Source organism: Callospermophilus lateralis, chromosome 2 (genome assembly GCF_048772815.1).
Source record: "Callospermophilus lateralis isolate mCalLat2 chromosome 2, mCalLat2.hap1, whole genome shotgun sequence".
NCBI lineage: Eukaryota > Metazoa > Chordata > Mammalia > Rodentia > Sciuridae > Callospermophilus > Callospermophilus lateralis.
This window is the reverse complement of record NC_135306.1, coordinates 192,402,515-192,414,405: the sequence shown is the minus strand read 5'-3', so window position 1 is coordinate 192,414,405 and position 11,891 is coordinate 192,402,515. Positions and strand designations below refer to the sequence as shown.

The window sequence follows — 11,891 nt, the reverse complement described above, 5'->3', positions numbered from 1 at the left end:
ACTGACTCTTCTTGCCCTGTGTGCTTATTTTCACAGAAATACATAGGGGCATGCACTTGATCTTGGCAGGTATTTTAATTCCCTGATGATGACATAAAGCCCACAGTGGAATCCTGAATCCATAAAACACACAAGAGGGACCTTGGTCCTCCCTCAGGCATTCACTCCTCAGCTGAGGCAGCTCAGGCTGTGGTGAGGAAGGTGGCAGTAACGGCTGGACTCACGCTTTCCTTCCCAGAACCCAGGGCCTGGGGCACTGTGCAGCCTAATGAAGTTCTGTGCCCACGAGGCCTGTGAAGAGAGTTGCTTTGGCGTCACAGTGAGCAAGGAGCCCATCCCCACCTGTCACTCATGTGGGAGACGGGGCCTATCCAGAAGCTGGGAAGCAGGCGGGGGAAGGGCCAGGAGCTTCAGCACCATCAGGCCTGTTTCCCTGTTGGAGGGGGAAGCTAGCAGGTCTCAGAGGTGGCCCGGCAGTGAGGGAGTGCCAGTTTCCCCCATGGCATAGAAATTTTACAAAGGCTGGTCCTGGGGTTGTTTCTTAGCGTTTTAACCCACGGGAGACACAATGCTGGCCAAGAGTGGCCCAGGCCATGTCACAGTATCTCTCTGGACTCTAGCTGTACAGGGGACAGAGGACCATGGGCTTGGCTTTTCTGTCATTGTTAAATTAATTTGTTCACATATCAATGACCAGTTTGGCTGCTCCCTCTAGTGGCCAGTTCACAGCGTCCCAGCCCCCACAGGGGCCCCTGGTGCTGCAGGAAAAAGGAGCTTCCTCCCACAGCCTCTCTCTGGGATCCCAAACCCAGAGAGTGGGAGGCAGGAGCCGGGGCCTCATACACCAGTGCCCGGTCATGGATGACCTTATCTCCTTCATTCTTTTACTCCATGGTGGTTTCTTAGAGTTCAGGGACAGCCTCTTCAGCCCTGGGCCAAGAGGAGGCATCATTTAACACAAGGTTCCTCAAGCCTGGGCTGAGAGGAGGTGTCAGTTAATGCAAGGCAACCAAGGACCAGGGGAGTTAAGGACATTTATTTCACATTCACACAGCTGTACATTTTCTATAAATAATGAAGAGCTGAGATATTTACAATCATCCCCCCACCCCCAGGCCATCTTTCCCTCCTGGCACCTGACACCAGGAGACACTGCCTCATACAGGCATTTACAATGAACTTGGTCCTGGCCGCCTCTCCCTGGTCCCTGGCAGAGCAGCCAGCAGTCTCTGGGACTCTATTGCCCCAACCATTCTGTCTTCTCATGCCAAAGGCCAGGCTGACCATAGGAAAATCGCTGCTCGGCACACAGTGGCCCCTCAGTGCTGCCCTGCGGTGGCAAAGGAGCTGTGGTGGGCAGCAGCAGAGCTCGCGGCCACAGGCAGGAGCTGCCACTGGGAAATGCACAGGGAAGCTGGGAGGCTGAGACTCACTCCAGCTGCCCCGGCCTCTTGCTTTCCTTTTCCTGCCCACCCCTCGTCTGGGAGGGCAGGCCAGGTTTCCCTCACTGCCCAGAGTGGAACTGCCCAAGGCGCCCTGTCATGCTAGATCACAAAGGACGGGGAGCAGGAATCCTGCACTGGAGGATCATGATGCCGAGGACGAGAAACCACAACACAATGTCTGAAGGACACGCAAGGGTGGACTCACACTGTCCCCCCCAACACACTCTTGAGCCCTGAGGGAACAGTAGGCTGGTCTTCTGGGTAAGGACAGGGAGAAGTTGGAAGGGACTAGCTTAGCTCTGTCACAGACACACGCAAAGACACACTCAAAAGACGTATAACTGGGGACCAGCGAAGCCACAGCGCAGGGCTGGCAGAACGTACACCCGTCATCCCCTTCTCAGTCACGGTCACTTGGTGCACTTGGGAGCAGCAGGAGGCAAGGGGTGAGCCCTGGGATGGGCCAGCTGCTTCGCCTGCTCCATCAGCTGGAAACAGGCCGGGGCGGAGTTCTGAGGTCCTCTTCACTGCTACGGACTGCAGCCACATACGAGAATAGACACAACACAGAGTAGCAGATCTCGTGGGCCTACAGAGGACAGGAAAACAGGGAGATCAGTCACTGAGACTCCCAAACTACACAGTGGAGGGTCTGCCAGGCAGGCAGCTCCTGCCCTAGCTCTGGGCACGGCCTCTGGGCTCCAGGAGCCCCAGGCCAGACCTCGTGTGTGTCCTGCTGGGAGAGGGATCAGTACGCGTGTGTTTATCTCCCAGAGTGGCAGACTTGTTCCTGCTTCAGTTGAATCTTTGCATCTAGACCAAGTCCCCAAGAGAGCCCACCCCTCCTGTCCTAGGTCCCCAGGGAGCCCTGTGCACTGTGGCCACCAGGCTGGGGTGGCATACTCACCATTGGTGTCTTGTACTTGTGGCTCACCACTTCTTTAATTTCAGGAACTAAAACCGGACAGGCAAGAGACAAAACAGAAAGTTCAAAACTAAGAGCAACAGTGCCAGTCCCCCAGGCGGCGGCGCCCGGCACCAGGGTCCCCTTTCCCTCTGTGGCCTCTCACAGTGGCTGTAGCAGCTAAGGCTACGACAGAGCAGAGGCTACGGGAGGCTTCTGTTCAGCCAGACTCCTCGTCTAGTCCTCTGAAGTCTGCAGTGGCTTTTTACTTGATGGCTGTGTCCACCCACTTTGGGAGCCCGGGTGGCAGAGGCTGGCCTTTCTCCAGCCTTGGCTGCTGTCCAGGCCCCTGTGGAGCTGCAGTGGGGCAGACATGGTCGCTAGCCTCTGCCTCATGGTGCTGAGGTGCCTGTGAACTCAGCCCTGACACCAGCCCGCAAATCTCATGTTAAACATAGTCCCCTTCACTGCCAGCCCCTACAGAGGTCCTGAGGCTGGATGAAGAAGGAACATGACACTAAACCCATAAGATCTGGAAGTGTCCTTCCCTGAGTGACATGAGAAGCCCAGGCCTGCCTGTGTGAGGGAGAGCGTCAGAGGGCTCTGGAGCAGACACACCGAGCAGGAGACAGCGAGTACAGCACCCAGGAAGGGAGGTGACAGGGAGCATCAGGCAAATACACACATGTCCACAGCCCAGAATGCAAGACTAGGAGTCCCCCTGCCCCAACCATGCAGGGGCTCTGCTTGGCCAGAGGAAGGAGTAGGGCCCCCAGGAGACTGGGAGGAGGGACATGGCATCCCCTGGAGGCCAGACAAAGTCGGATGAGAGTTGGCCACACCTTCTTCTGACCCTGGGAGGTAGAATTCAGGCACCCAGGGTTAGCAGGGACTGAACTCCTTAGAGCAAGAAGCCCTGGGTCATTCTCCTAAATTGGAAGAGTCCCCACACATCTCTCTGGCAGAAGAGAGAAGGGAGCACAGAAGGGAGAGAACTTGGAAGAGTGAGCCAGCACGAGGGGGTGGAAAGGAAGAGGCGGGAAGAGAAAGGAAGAGACAAACTGGCAATGTGAGCAGCCGGCTGGTTGAAGGGAGCCCGCCCACCCCTGCAGGGCCCGAGGCAGGGGCCTGGGAGGCAGCACGAGCCGAGGTCACTTTACCTGCTGGAGAACGAAGGTTTTCATAGCAGCGATGAGGGGCACAAAAGAATGAAGCACAAACACAGCAGGAACTCAAAGCCCCGGGGAGGACCGCTACACCTCTCCTCAGTACTGCCAGGGCAGCCGGCTCCAGCTTTTCCTATGACTGCCCCTCTGCCTCGAGGCCCACTAGGCTTCTCTGTCCCTTAGTGAGTCTACCTGCCACTCCCCACACCCCCTCTTGCACAGAGGCTAGGCGGAGGGCAGAACGCCAGGGAGGCTGGTGGAGGGCTGGGCAGCTAGAGATGGCAGCAGGCGACATGGACACAGCAGAGCTTGGGAACTGCCAGTCTGCTCTGCCCCAGAACTTTCTGACCACTGGCCGGCAGAGCAAGGGAAAGTGGTGCTAACGTCGCTGAGCCTCTGCGTCTAGACTCTAAACTGGCCTAAGCTCCTCGCTCTCCTGTGGCTGCTGCTCTGCTTTCCTCCTCCTTCCCTCTCTCCTGAGGGCTCCTTCCTCCCTGACACTTTGCTCCTCCTCTCCTCTGCAGAGGTGGTCTTTCCCTGCCCCTAGTCCCTTCTCTGGAGCTCCAAGGTTTGAGTTACTGCCATGTGAGTCCAGACCTAAGAGCAAAATAGTGTAATTACCAAATTCCTCCAGGACAAAGACGCCTCGAACTGTATTGCACTTTTTAATGTGATTCAGCTCTATGAAAACCTGCAAGAGAGGGAGGGAGGGCGGGGTAAGGCCCAGAGGCTCCACCCCTGCCCTGCAGAGCCCACTCTCCCAGCCTCAGCCCCACCCCCACACAGGAAACCTAGCTCCCAAAGGGAGGACAGAAGAATTCACACACACACAGTCAAAAGCGCTAAGAAGCGAAGATAGCAGAAAGGGCATGTACCTTCCGCTCCTGGCCGGAGGAGAAAGCATGGGAGAGAAATGAAGGCGTTAGTTTTAATGGTCAAACCCAACCCAGAGGCCCTTCTGCTGGCCTGGGCTACCCACCCATACCTTCTACCCAGGGCAGTGCTCATAGGACACAGTGCCCCCGGAGTCCCCCATCTCAGCCCATAGGTCTCCACCCTTCCATACATCCTCCTCCGGCGCAGAGGGCTGGCACGGGCACAAAGCTTCCCTCAGACTGTCCTTGGGGTGGGAAGTGTTGGTATCTTCCTTGACACAGGATCCAGGACCTCCCAAGAGTGTGTGGTGACAACAGCAGCAGCTTGCTGAGTACCATCTGGGAGGTTTACGAACACTACTCCTATGGCTTTCTGGGTGGCCCACAGTTTGCCCCCATCTTACAGATGAGGAAACAGGATCAAAAAGCATATTTGCCCATATATGAAGCTGAACTTCAGATCCAAGCACATCTTGACTCCAAGTCTGTACTTCTCCCAAACACTGCTGGGAGGGTCTGGCGCTTCCTCTACCCCAACTGCTTGCAATACAGCAAAAGACGGCTGCAGGTCACTTCCCCATTATCAGACTGTGAGGTCGGACCCAAGAGTCACAGCCTTCACTCCTGCTCTCCTTACGATGCCTCTTCTAGGGACCTCAGTTTTCACCACTAAGCAGTCGGTACAGGCTAGTAAATGTCATACTACATGGTGTACCCCGGGGGCGCCCCAAGGGCAGGACAAAGAGATAGGCAGAGCATCTGGGGGTAGTTTAACAAGAGCTGTCTTCGAAGGGGAGGCTGCAACACTGAAATGTGGTCAGAAGACCCTCCCCAGAAGTGCCAGGACCTTTGTGGTCAGAAAGTACTTGATTAACCCCCTCTTTGGGCTGATGGGCTGATTCTCAGGTCTTTAGGGCTACTGCCAGTCCAGGCCCCAGACTGGAAATACACTCAGGGGCTGCAGGAAGCCTGTGCAGCTGTTTCTATTACCCCAATCTGCCCAGCTAGACTCTGAAGAGTGAGAACTAAACTGGCGAACAGATGGAGAGAGCCATGGCAGTTGATGTCCACCTCCCCTGAGTGTCTGCTGCTTGGCCAGGGGTTGTGGGGCCTCATGTTGGGATCTGGCTCAGAGCCTCCGGAAGAGGACATCAGGGAAGGGGAGGAAAGGCACTTGGGTGAAGAGTCAGAGCCGGGAACGGACCTGGGATGTCGCGCTGGCCTCAGAGGGAATTAGCTTAATGAATGTCCACTGAGAGAAAAAGTTAGCATTGTGTTAAAAGACCGAGAGGGGGAAAAAGTCAGCTCCGGGGTGGAGTCACAAAGAGGGAAAGATGATCCCGAAGTGCTCTCCATCAAAGGGAGGGGCCTGGGGCCTGAGGAATAGGTCCCAGAGTGGGAACACTCAAAGGAAGAAAAAGAACAGAAGAATCAGCAGAAAGAAAAAGCAAGTGAACACACACGCTTAGAGGACAGAGGCGCCACACGCACACACCAGAAATCCGTGAGATGAGCCAGTCTAGACTCCCAAAGCAAAACCATGGAGCGAAGCACACCCTGGGAACACAGGAAGGCAGAGACACGCAGAGGGCCAAGTGAGACGCTCCCACTCACACTGTGTGAGTCTAATGGAGGGGGTGGCATAGCCACCACACCTCATGCTCTGTCCCAGCTCCCCACAGGCTCCCTGTTGCACCTTCACGGAGCCTGGTGGTCTCACCAAGGTCACTGTGCCCTCCCTCTGATTTCTCTCTCGGCCAGCTGTCCAGTCCTCCCTCTGGTCCAAGACTCCCTTCGTGCTCACTGGGACAGCACTGGGACCTGGCCACTGATCCTTATTGCAGGTGGAACAACAGGGCCAGGTAGCCTTGTGCTGCTGCTTGCACCTACCTGGTTATGCATGAACTTGAGATTGATCCCTTCCAGGGTGACCTGCAGCAAGCCACCCTCGCCTGTCTTCATGTCCTGCACGGGGAACTCGCCGCCTAGTTCAGGCCCTGCAGTGAGGAAGGAGGTTATCAGCTAACCAGCGAGGCGGTCAGCTCACTGCAGCCCGGCTCCTGGCCAGGCCTCCAGCACTCTCAGGGAGTGTCCTCTCCTCACCGGGTTTGATGCTTTGTTGTCGGGCGGCAGCACGCTCCATGCTGTCCTTCACGCAGTAGTACAGCTCCCGACACTGTGGCACAAGGGGAAAGAGCACCCTGTCATAGCAGCCTTCAGGGTTCACTGCCCCCTGCTCTTGGATGTCTGCTGGTGAGGCCAATGCCAGGACTCAGGGACAGCTTTAGTTATCCCACACAACAGCTGGGGCATGGAGTTTGGAATTTTAATTTCCCAGAGAGATGCTCAATACTTGGCCCTCAACGCCTATCCGATCCCCAACCCAGAGATCCTGTGTACCTTCTTAGTATAAAACTTGTTCAGCTGGGTCTCAGAGCCATTTCTGCGCCATAAGCACAAAACCTTGGTCTTGGGACAGTAGGTCATGTTGATGAGCTTCTCATACCACCAGCGCTCATACACTGTCCCGATGTTACTCCGCAACACCACACAGTCATCGCACACCTGGAGGAGTGCACAAAGAGCTCAGCGGGTCTGCTCTCTGACAGACTCTTCCATCGCAGGCCACATGGCATGTTTCCCACAGGGAAGAATGGGAACACTGATGCTGGGAGCTGCCATGTCAGGTTTTCTGCCTCAAATCTAGGTGGGGACACAGAACTGCTGGATGTAAAGTCTTCTAGAAGAACCACTGAAAAAAATGGAGTCACTGAAAGGATCCTGTGCACAAGGAAGGAGGCCTACTCTGAAGGCCATGGGTGTATAATACTTCCTGTATCATCTACAAAGTGTTCAGAGGACATTGCATGCTGCCTCCTTTTTTTTTCCTTTTCTCCTTTTGGTACCAGGGATTGTACCCAGGGGTGTTTAACCACTGAGCTACATCCCAGCCCTTTTTATTTTGTTGCTTAGGGCCTTGTTAAGTTGCTGAGGCTTGTGATCCTCCTGCCTCAGCCTCCCAAACTGCTGGGATTACAGGCGTGCGTGTCTTCTCGTGGCTGTGTATAGGATTCAGCTCTGTTGACAGACACAAAGGCAGGTGATTATGGCAGACTTAACCAAGGAGAAAAAACTGGAGCTAACATATTTTCTAATCCTGGTTCTGCCCTAATCCTATAAAAATATCCTTTAAAATGAGTTACATAGGCTGGGCATGGTAGCACATGCCTGTGATCTCAGCTATTCTAGAGGCTGAGGCAGGAGGATTGAAAGTTTGAGGCCAGCTCAAGCAACTTTGCAAGGCCTTGTCTCAAAAGGCTGGAGATGTAGCTCAGCGGTTCACCTCTGGGGTCAATCCCCAGTACCACACGAAAAATAATTAAATGAATTACACATATGACACATGAACAATGCTTATTGCATAAAAATTATTTTAGTACAGGATGATATAAGTTAAAAAGCAAAGTCCCCTTCACACTCTCCTCTTGTACAACAGTCTTCCTCAGGTAGATTTATCTGTTCTCATGGCTTTAATTACTGTGGGGAATAATACAGCGTACTGGTTAGGGACGCGGATCTATGGTCAGACTGCCTGGGGTTTGCAGTTTTACAGTATGAGGGACCAACCCAGGGCCCTACACATGCTAGGCAAGTGCTCCATCATTGAGCTCTGCTCAGCCCGACCGCCTGGGTTCAGATTCCATCTCTCCCATTGCCCGGCTGTGTCACCTTGAGCAAATTTACCTATCTACATCTCCTCATGTATAAGGTAAGGATCATAAGAGTAACAACTGCACAGAGCCACTGTGAAGACTAAATGAGTTAGTTAATGGCATTTGTGGTGTGTGTGTGTGTGTGTGTGTGTGTGTGTGAGAGAGAGAGAGAGAGAGAGAGAGAGAGAGAGAGAGAGAAGGGAATAAGCCACAAGTGTTCTACTGCCAGCCTGTTTCTTTCTTTTTTTTTGGCAGTTCTGGGGATCAAACTCAAGGCCACTTTACCAATGAACCATATGCCCAGCCATTTTGATTTTTTATTTTGAGACAGGTCTTGCTACGTTGTGGAGTCTGACCTTGAACTTGCAATCCTCTGCCTCAGCCTCTTGAGTAGTGGGATTATAGGTATGTGCCTCTGTGCCTGGCAATATAAAAATTTTAATGTGCGAGGCCCACAGAAGTACCCCAGTTAGCTGCTATAATAACATAAGAAATATAATTATTATTACTACCATGTTGATAGGTTTTTGTTTTGTTTTGGTAGCAGGGATTGAATCTAGGGGAGCTTAACCACTGAGCCACATTCCCCAGCCTTTTTTTTTTTTAATATCTTTATTTTGTTTATTTATTTTTATGTGGTGCTGAGGATCGAACCCGGGTCTCACACATGCAAGGCTGAGCCACAACCCCAGCCCTGCTTTTTTTTTTTTTTAAGAGAGAGAGAGAGAGAGAGAATTTTTTAATATTTATTTTTTAGTTCTCGGCGGACACAACATCTTTGTTTGTATGTGGTGCTGAGGATCGAACCCGGGGCCGTGTGCATACCAGGAGAGCGCGCTACTGCTTGAGCCACATCCCCAGCGGGCCCCCCCCCTTTTTTTTGAGACAAGATCTCATTAAGTTGCTTAGGGCCTTGCTAAGTTGCTGAGGCTGGCTTTGAACACACAATTCTCCTGCCTCAGCCTCCCAAGATGCTGGGATTATAGGAGTGTGCCACCAAATGCAGCTTTGAAGGTTCTTAAATCTCTCTATATGAGGCCTGGCCTCCTGAGCTCTTGACCTGTCTTTATGTGGATATCTCATATGCAGCCCTCAAACTCACCTTGTCTAAATCTGAATTCAGCATCTTCTCTTGGACAGATCTTCCTTCTAAGTTCCCTACTGCCATAAATGACACCATCATTCACCCTGCTGCTCAAGCCAGAAATGAACAAGTGATGCATAAATCTTTCCTTTTCCCTATCACTACATCCATCATTGAATCCCATCATTCCATCTTGAATATCACTGGACTGCTCTTCCCTTCCCTCACTGTAACTGTCACTCTTATTCCTCCTTCAAGTGTATGATCAAAGATCACTTCTTCAGAGGGGCTGTCCACAATTCCCATACTCTCTACTACATATTCCAATAACTCCTGCCCCCCAAACATCTTCTCTTACAAAGCTCATTCTACAACATTCTTTGTTTAGTTATTTAACTTCTCCAATGGTTTGTCAACTCTAGAAGGGCAACAGTCATATTTACTACTATAATCCACACTCAACACAGTGCCTAGCATATATTAAGTGCTTCATAAGTATCAGGTCAATGAGTAAGGAATACATGAGACTATCAGGTTTAAACTCCTACACAAGAGATTACTGGAGTTCTAAAAACTTTCTAAAGAAAGGACTGAGCCAGGTACAGTGGCACACACCTGTAATCCCAGCTACTCAGGAAGTTAAGGCAGGAGGTTGGTAAGTTCCAGGCCAGTCTCAGCACTTAGACCCTGTCTCAAAATAAAAGAGCTAGGGATATAGCTCAGTAGTAGAAAGCCCCTGGATTCAATCCACCAATAACCCACCCATCCCCGCCCCTGCCAGCAAAAAAGGTGGGGTTGGGTGGGTTATTGGTGGATTGAATAGCAGAATAAGAATTAGAAATGGGTTCTAGGCCAGTAGGACTCCCAGTCCACCTATGCTCCTGGTGGAAATGTAAACTGGTAGTCTTTGGGATGGCAAAAGGGCAGACTCTACTAAAATTTTAAATATATATAAGCTTGATCTGGAAATTTCATGTCTAGGAATATATTCTATAGAAATTCTCACATCAGTGTGCAGAAATATATGTTAAGGATATTCAATGAAGCAATGTTAAAAAAAAAAACAGTGGGAAGCACTAGTTAAATAAATTATGGTATAGCTATATAATACCAAAATGGCTAAGCATCCATTTAAAAATGTAGAAAGATGGCCAGACACAAAGATAACACCAGGGAGACTGAGGCAGGAAGATCACAAATTTGATGCCAGCCTCAGCAATTTAGCAAGACACTGTCTCAAAAAAAAAAAAAAAAAAAAGAAAGAAAGAAAATAAAAGAAGAGAAAAAAGAAATGAGGATGTTGTTCAGAAACAGAGCACTTCTGGGTTCAATGCCCAGGACTGAAAAAACAAAAACAAACCAACAAAACAAAATGAAAAACCATGGAAAGATGTTCATGATAATATTAAGTGGAAAAAAAACAAATTGGGACCCAGGTACGTTGGTGCATGCCTGTCATCCCAGCCACTCGGGAGTCTGAGGCAGGAAGATCTAGAGTTCGAACCTAGCCTCAGCAACTTCGTGAGGCCCTAAGCAACTCATCGAGACCATGTCTCTAATAAAATATATAAAAGGGCTGGGATGTGGCTCAGTGGTTAAGCTCCCTGAGTTTAATCCCTGGTAACAACCACAACAACAAAAAAGTAAACTGTGGGGTGAGGATGTAGTAGCTCAGTTAGTAGAGCTCTTGCCTAGAGTGGGTGAGACCCTTGGTTCAATCCCAGCACTGCAAAACAAACAACAACAACAAAAAGAAAAAATTATATATTAATGTTGGTGGTTTAATACCACTTTTATTAATTCTAAGCAAATAAGTTGTATTTATACAAATATGCAATTTTTAAAGTCTTAACTTTTTTTTTTTTTTTTGGTATTTGGGGTTGAATTCAGGAGTGCTAAACCACAAAGCCACATCCCCATCCTATTTTTTTATTTTGAGACAGTGTTTTGCCAAGTTGCTGAGGCTGGCCTTGAACTTGCAATCATACTGCCTCAACCTCCTGAGTTGCTGAGATTATACCGTATGTGCCACTGGACCTGGCATTTAATAATTTTAAAAAGTCTTCCCAAATTGCTGTCTGATGGTGTGGCCAGCTCACTGTGCTGAGAAAGGCTCAGAGCCTCTTGGTAGTCAGTTGGTAACAGGGTGGCCAATGTGCTCTCTTCCTTGACATGGCAACACTTCAAAGCAGAGGCATGTAGGAGGGTAAGGCATCCTGCTCCAACTCCAGAGACTCAGCATGAGGCTTGCTGTATAGTGCAGTCTTTTTTATTTTTTATTTTTGAGGCAGGGTCTCCCTAAGTTGCTGAGGCTGGAAGATCACAAATTTGTGATCCTCTTACCTCATCCCCACAAGTAGCTGGAATCAGAGGTATGTGACACCATAATGACTTGGCTATATTTAAGAGAAAAAGAAATGAATCACCTGCCACCTCTACTGTGGTGCAAATGTCTTAAATTAGTCCTCAACTCGGAGAAACTCCCAACCAAATTCTTACACCTCAAATGGTGACATGAAAATGACTCTTCTCAAACACACTGACACATACCCTCCTGATTCCAGAGTACACACTCCTGTGTTTGGTGAACAACCTGTTCAAAAATCAAATTCAACTAAACCAAAAGGGAACAGACAACATGTAGACTGTTTAATTTTAATAACTTACATAGAAGTTGTACCCAGTCTCTAAAATTACTTATAAG

At 50.3% G+C, this 11,891-nt stretch overlaps 1 protein-coding gene across 40 annotated transcripts in view; it reads right to left on the bottom strand.

The window, feature by feature from the left end:
• Positions 1–1,020: 1,020 nt before the first annotated feature.
• Madd (MAP kinase activating death domain) overlaps positions 1,021–11,891 on the bottom strand; it is a 45,221-nt gene continuing 34,350 nt past the window's right edge. For 26 of the 40 annotated variants that reach the window (XM_076847158.2, XM_076847157.2, XM_076847164.2 and 23 more), the window contains 6 exons: positions 6,791–6,955; positions 6,494–6,566; positions 6,281–6,387; positions 4,137–4,206; positions 2,353–2,399; positions 1,021–2,034 (listed from right to left, as the gene is read on the bottom strand). In XM_076847158.2, coding sequence (XP_076703273.2) covers positions 1,930–2,034; positions 2,353–2,399; positions 4,137–4,206; positions 6,281–6,387; positions 6,494–6,566; positions 6,791–6,955 — 567 coding nt within the window. In that variant the 3' untranslated portion in view covers positions 1,021–1,929. The remainder of the gene's footprint in view (positions 2,035–2,352; positions 2,400–4,136; positions 4,207–6,280; positions 6,388–6,493; positions 6,567–6,790; positions 6,956–11,891) is intronic. The other 14 variants (XM_076847177.2, XM_076847179.2, XM_076847182.2 and 11 more) reach the window with 1 other exon arrangement.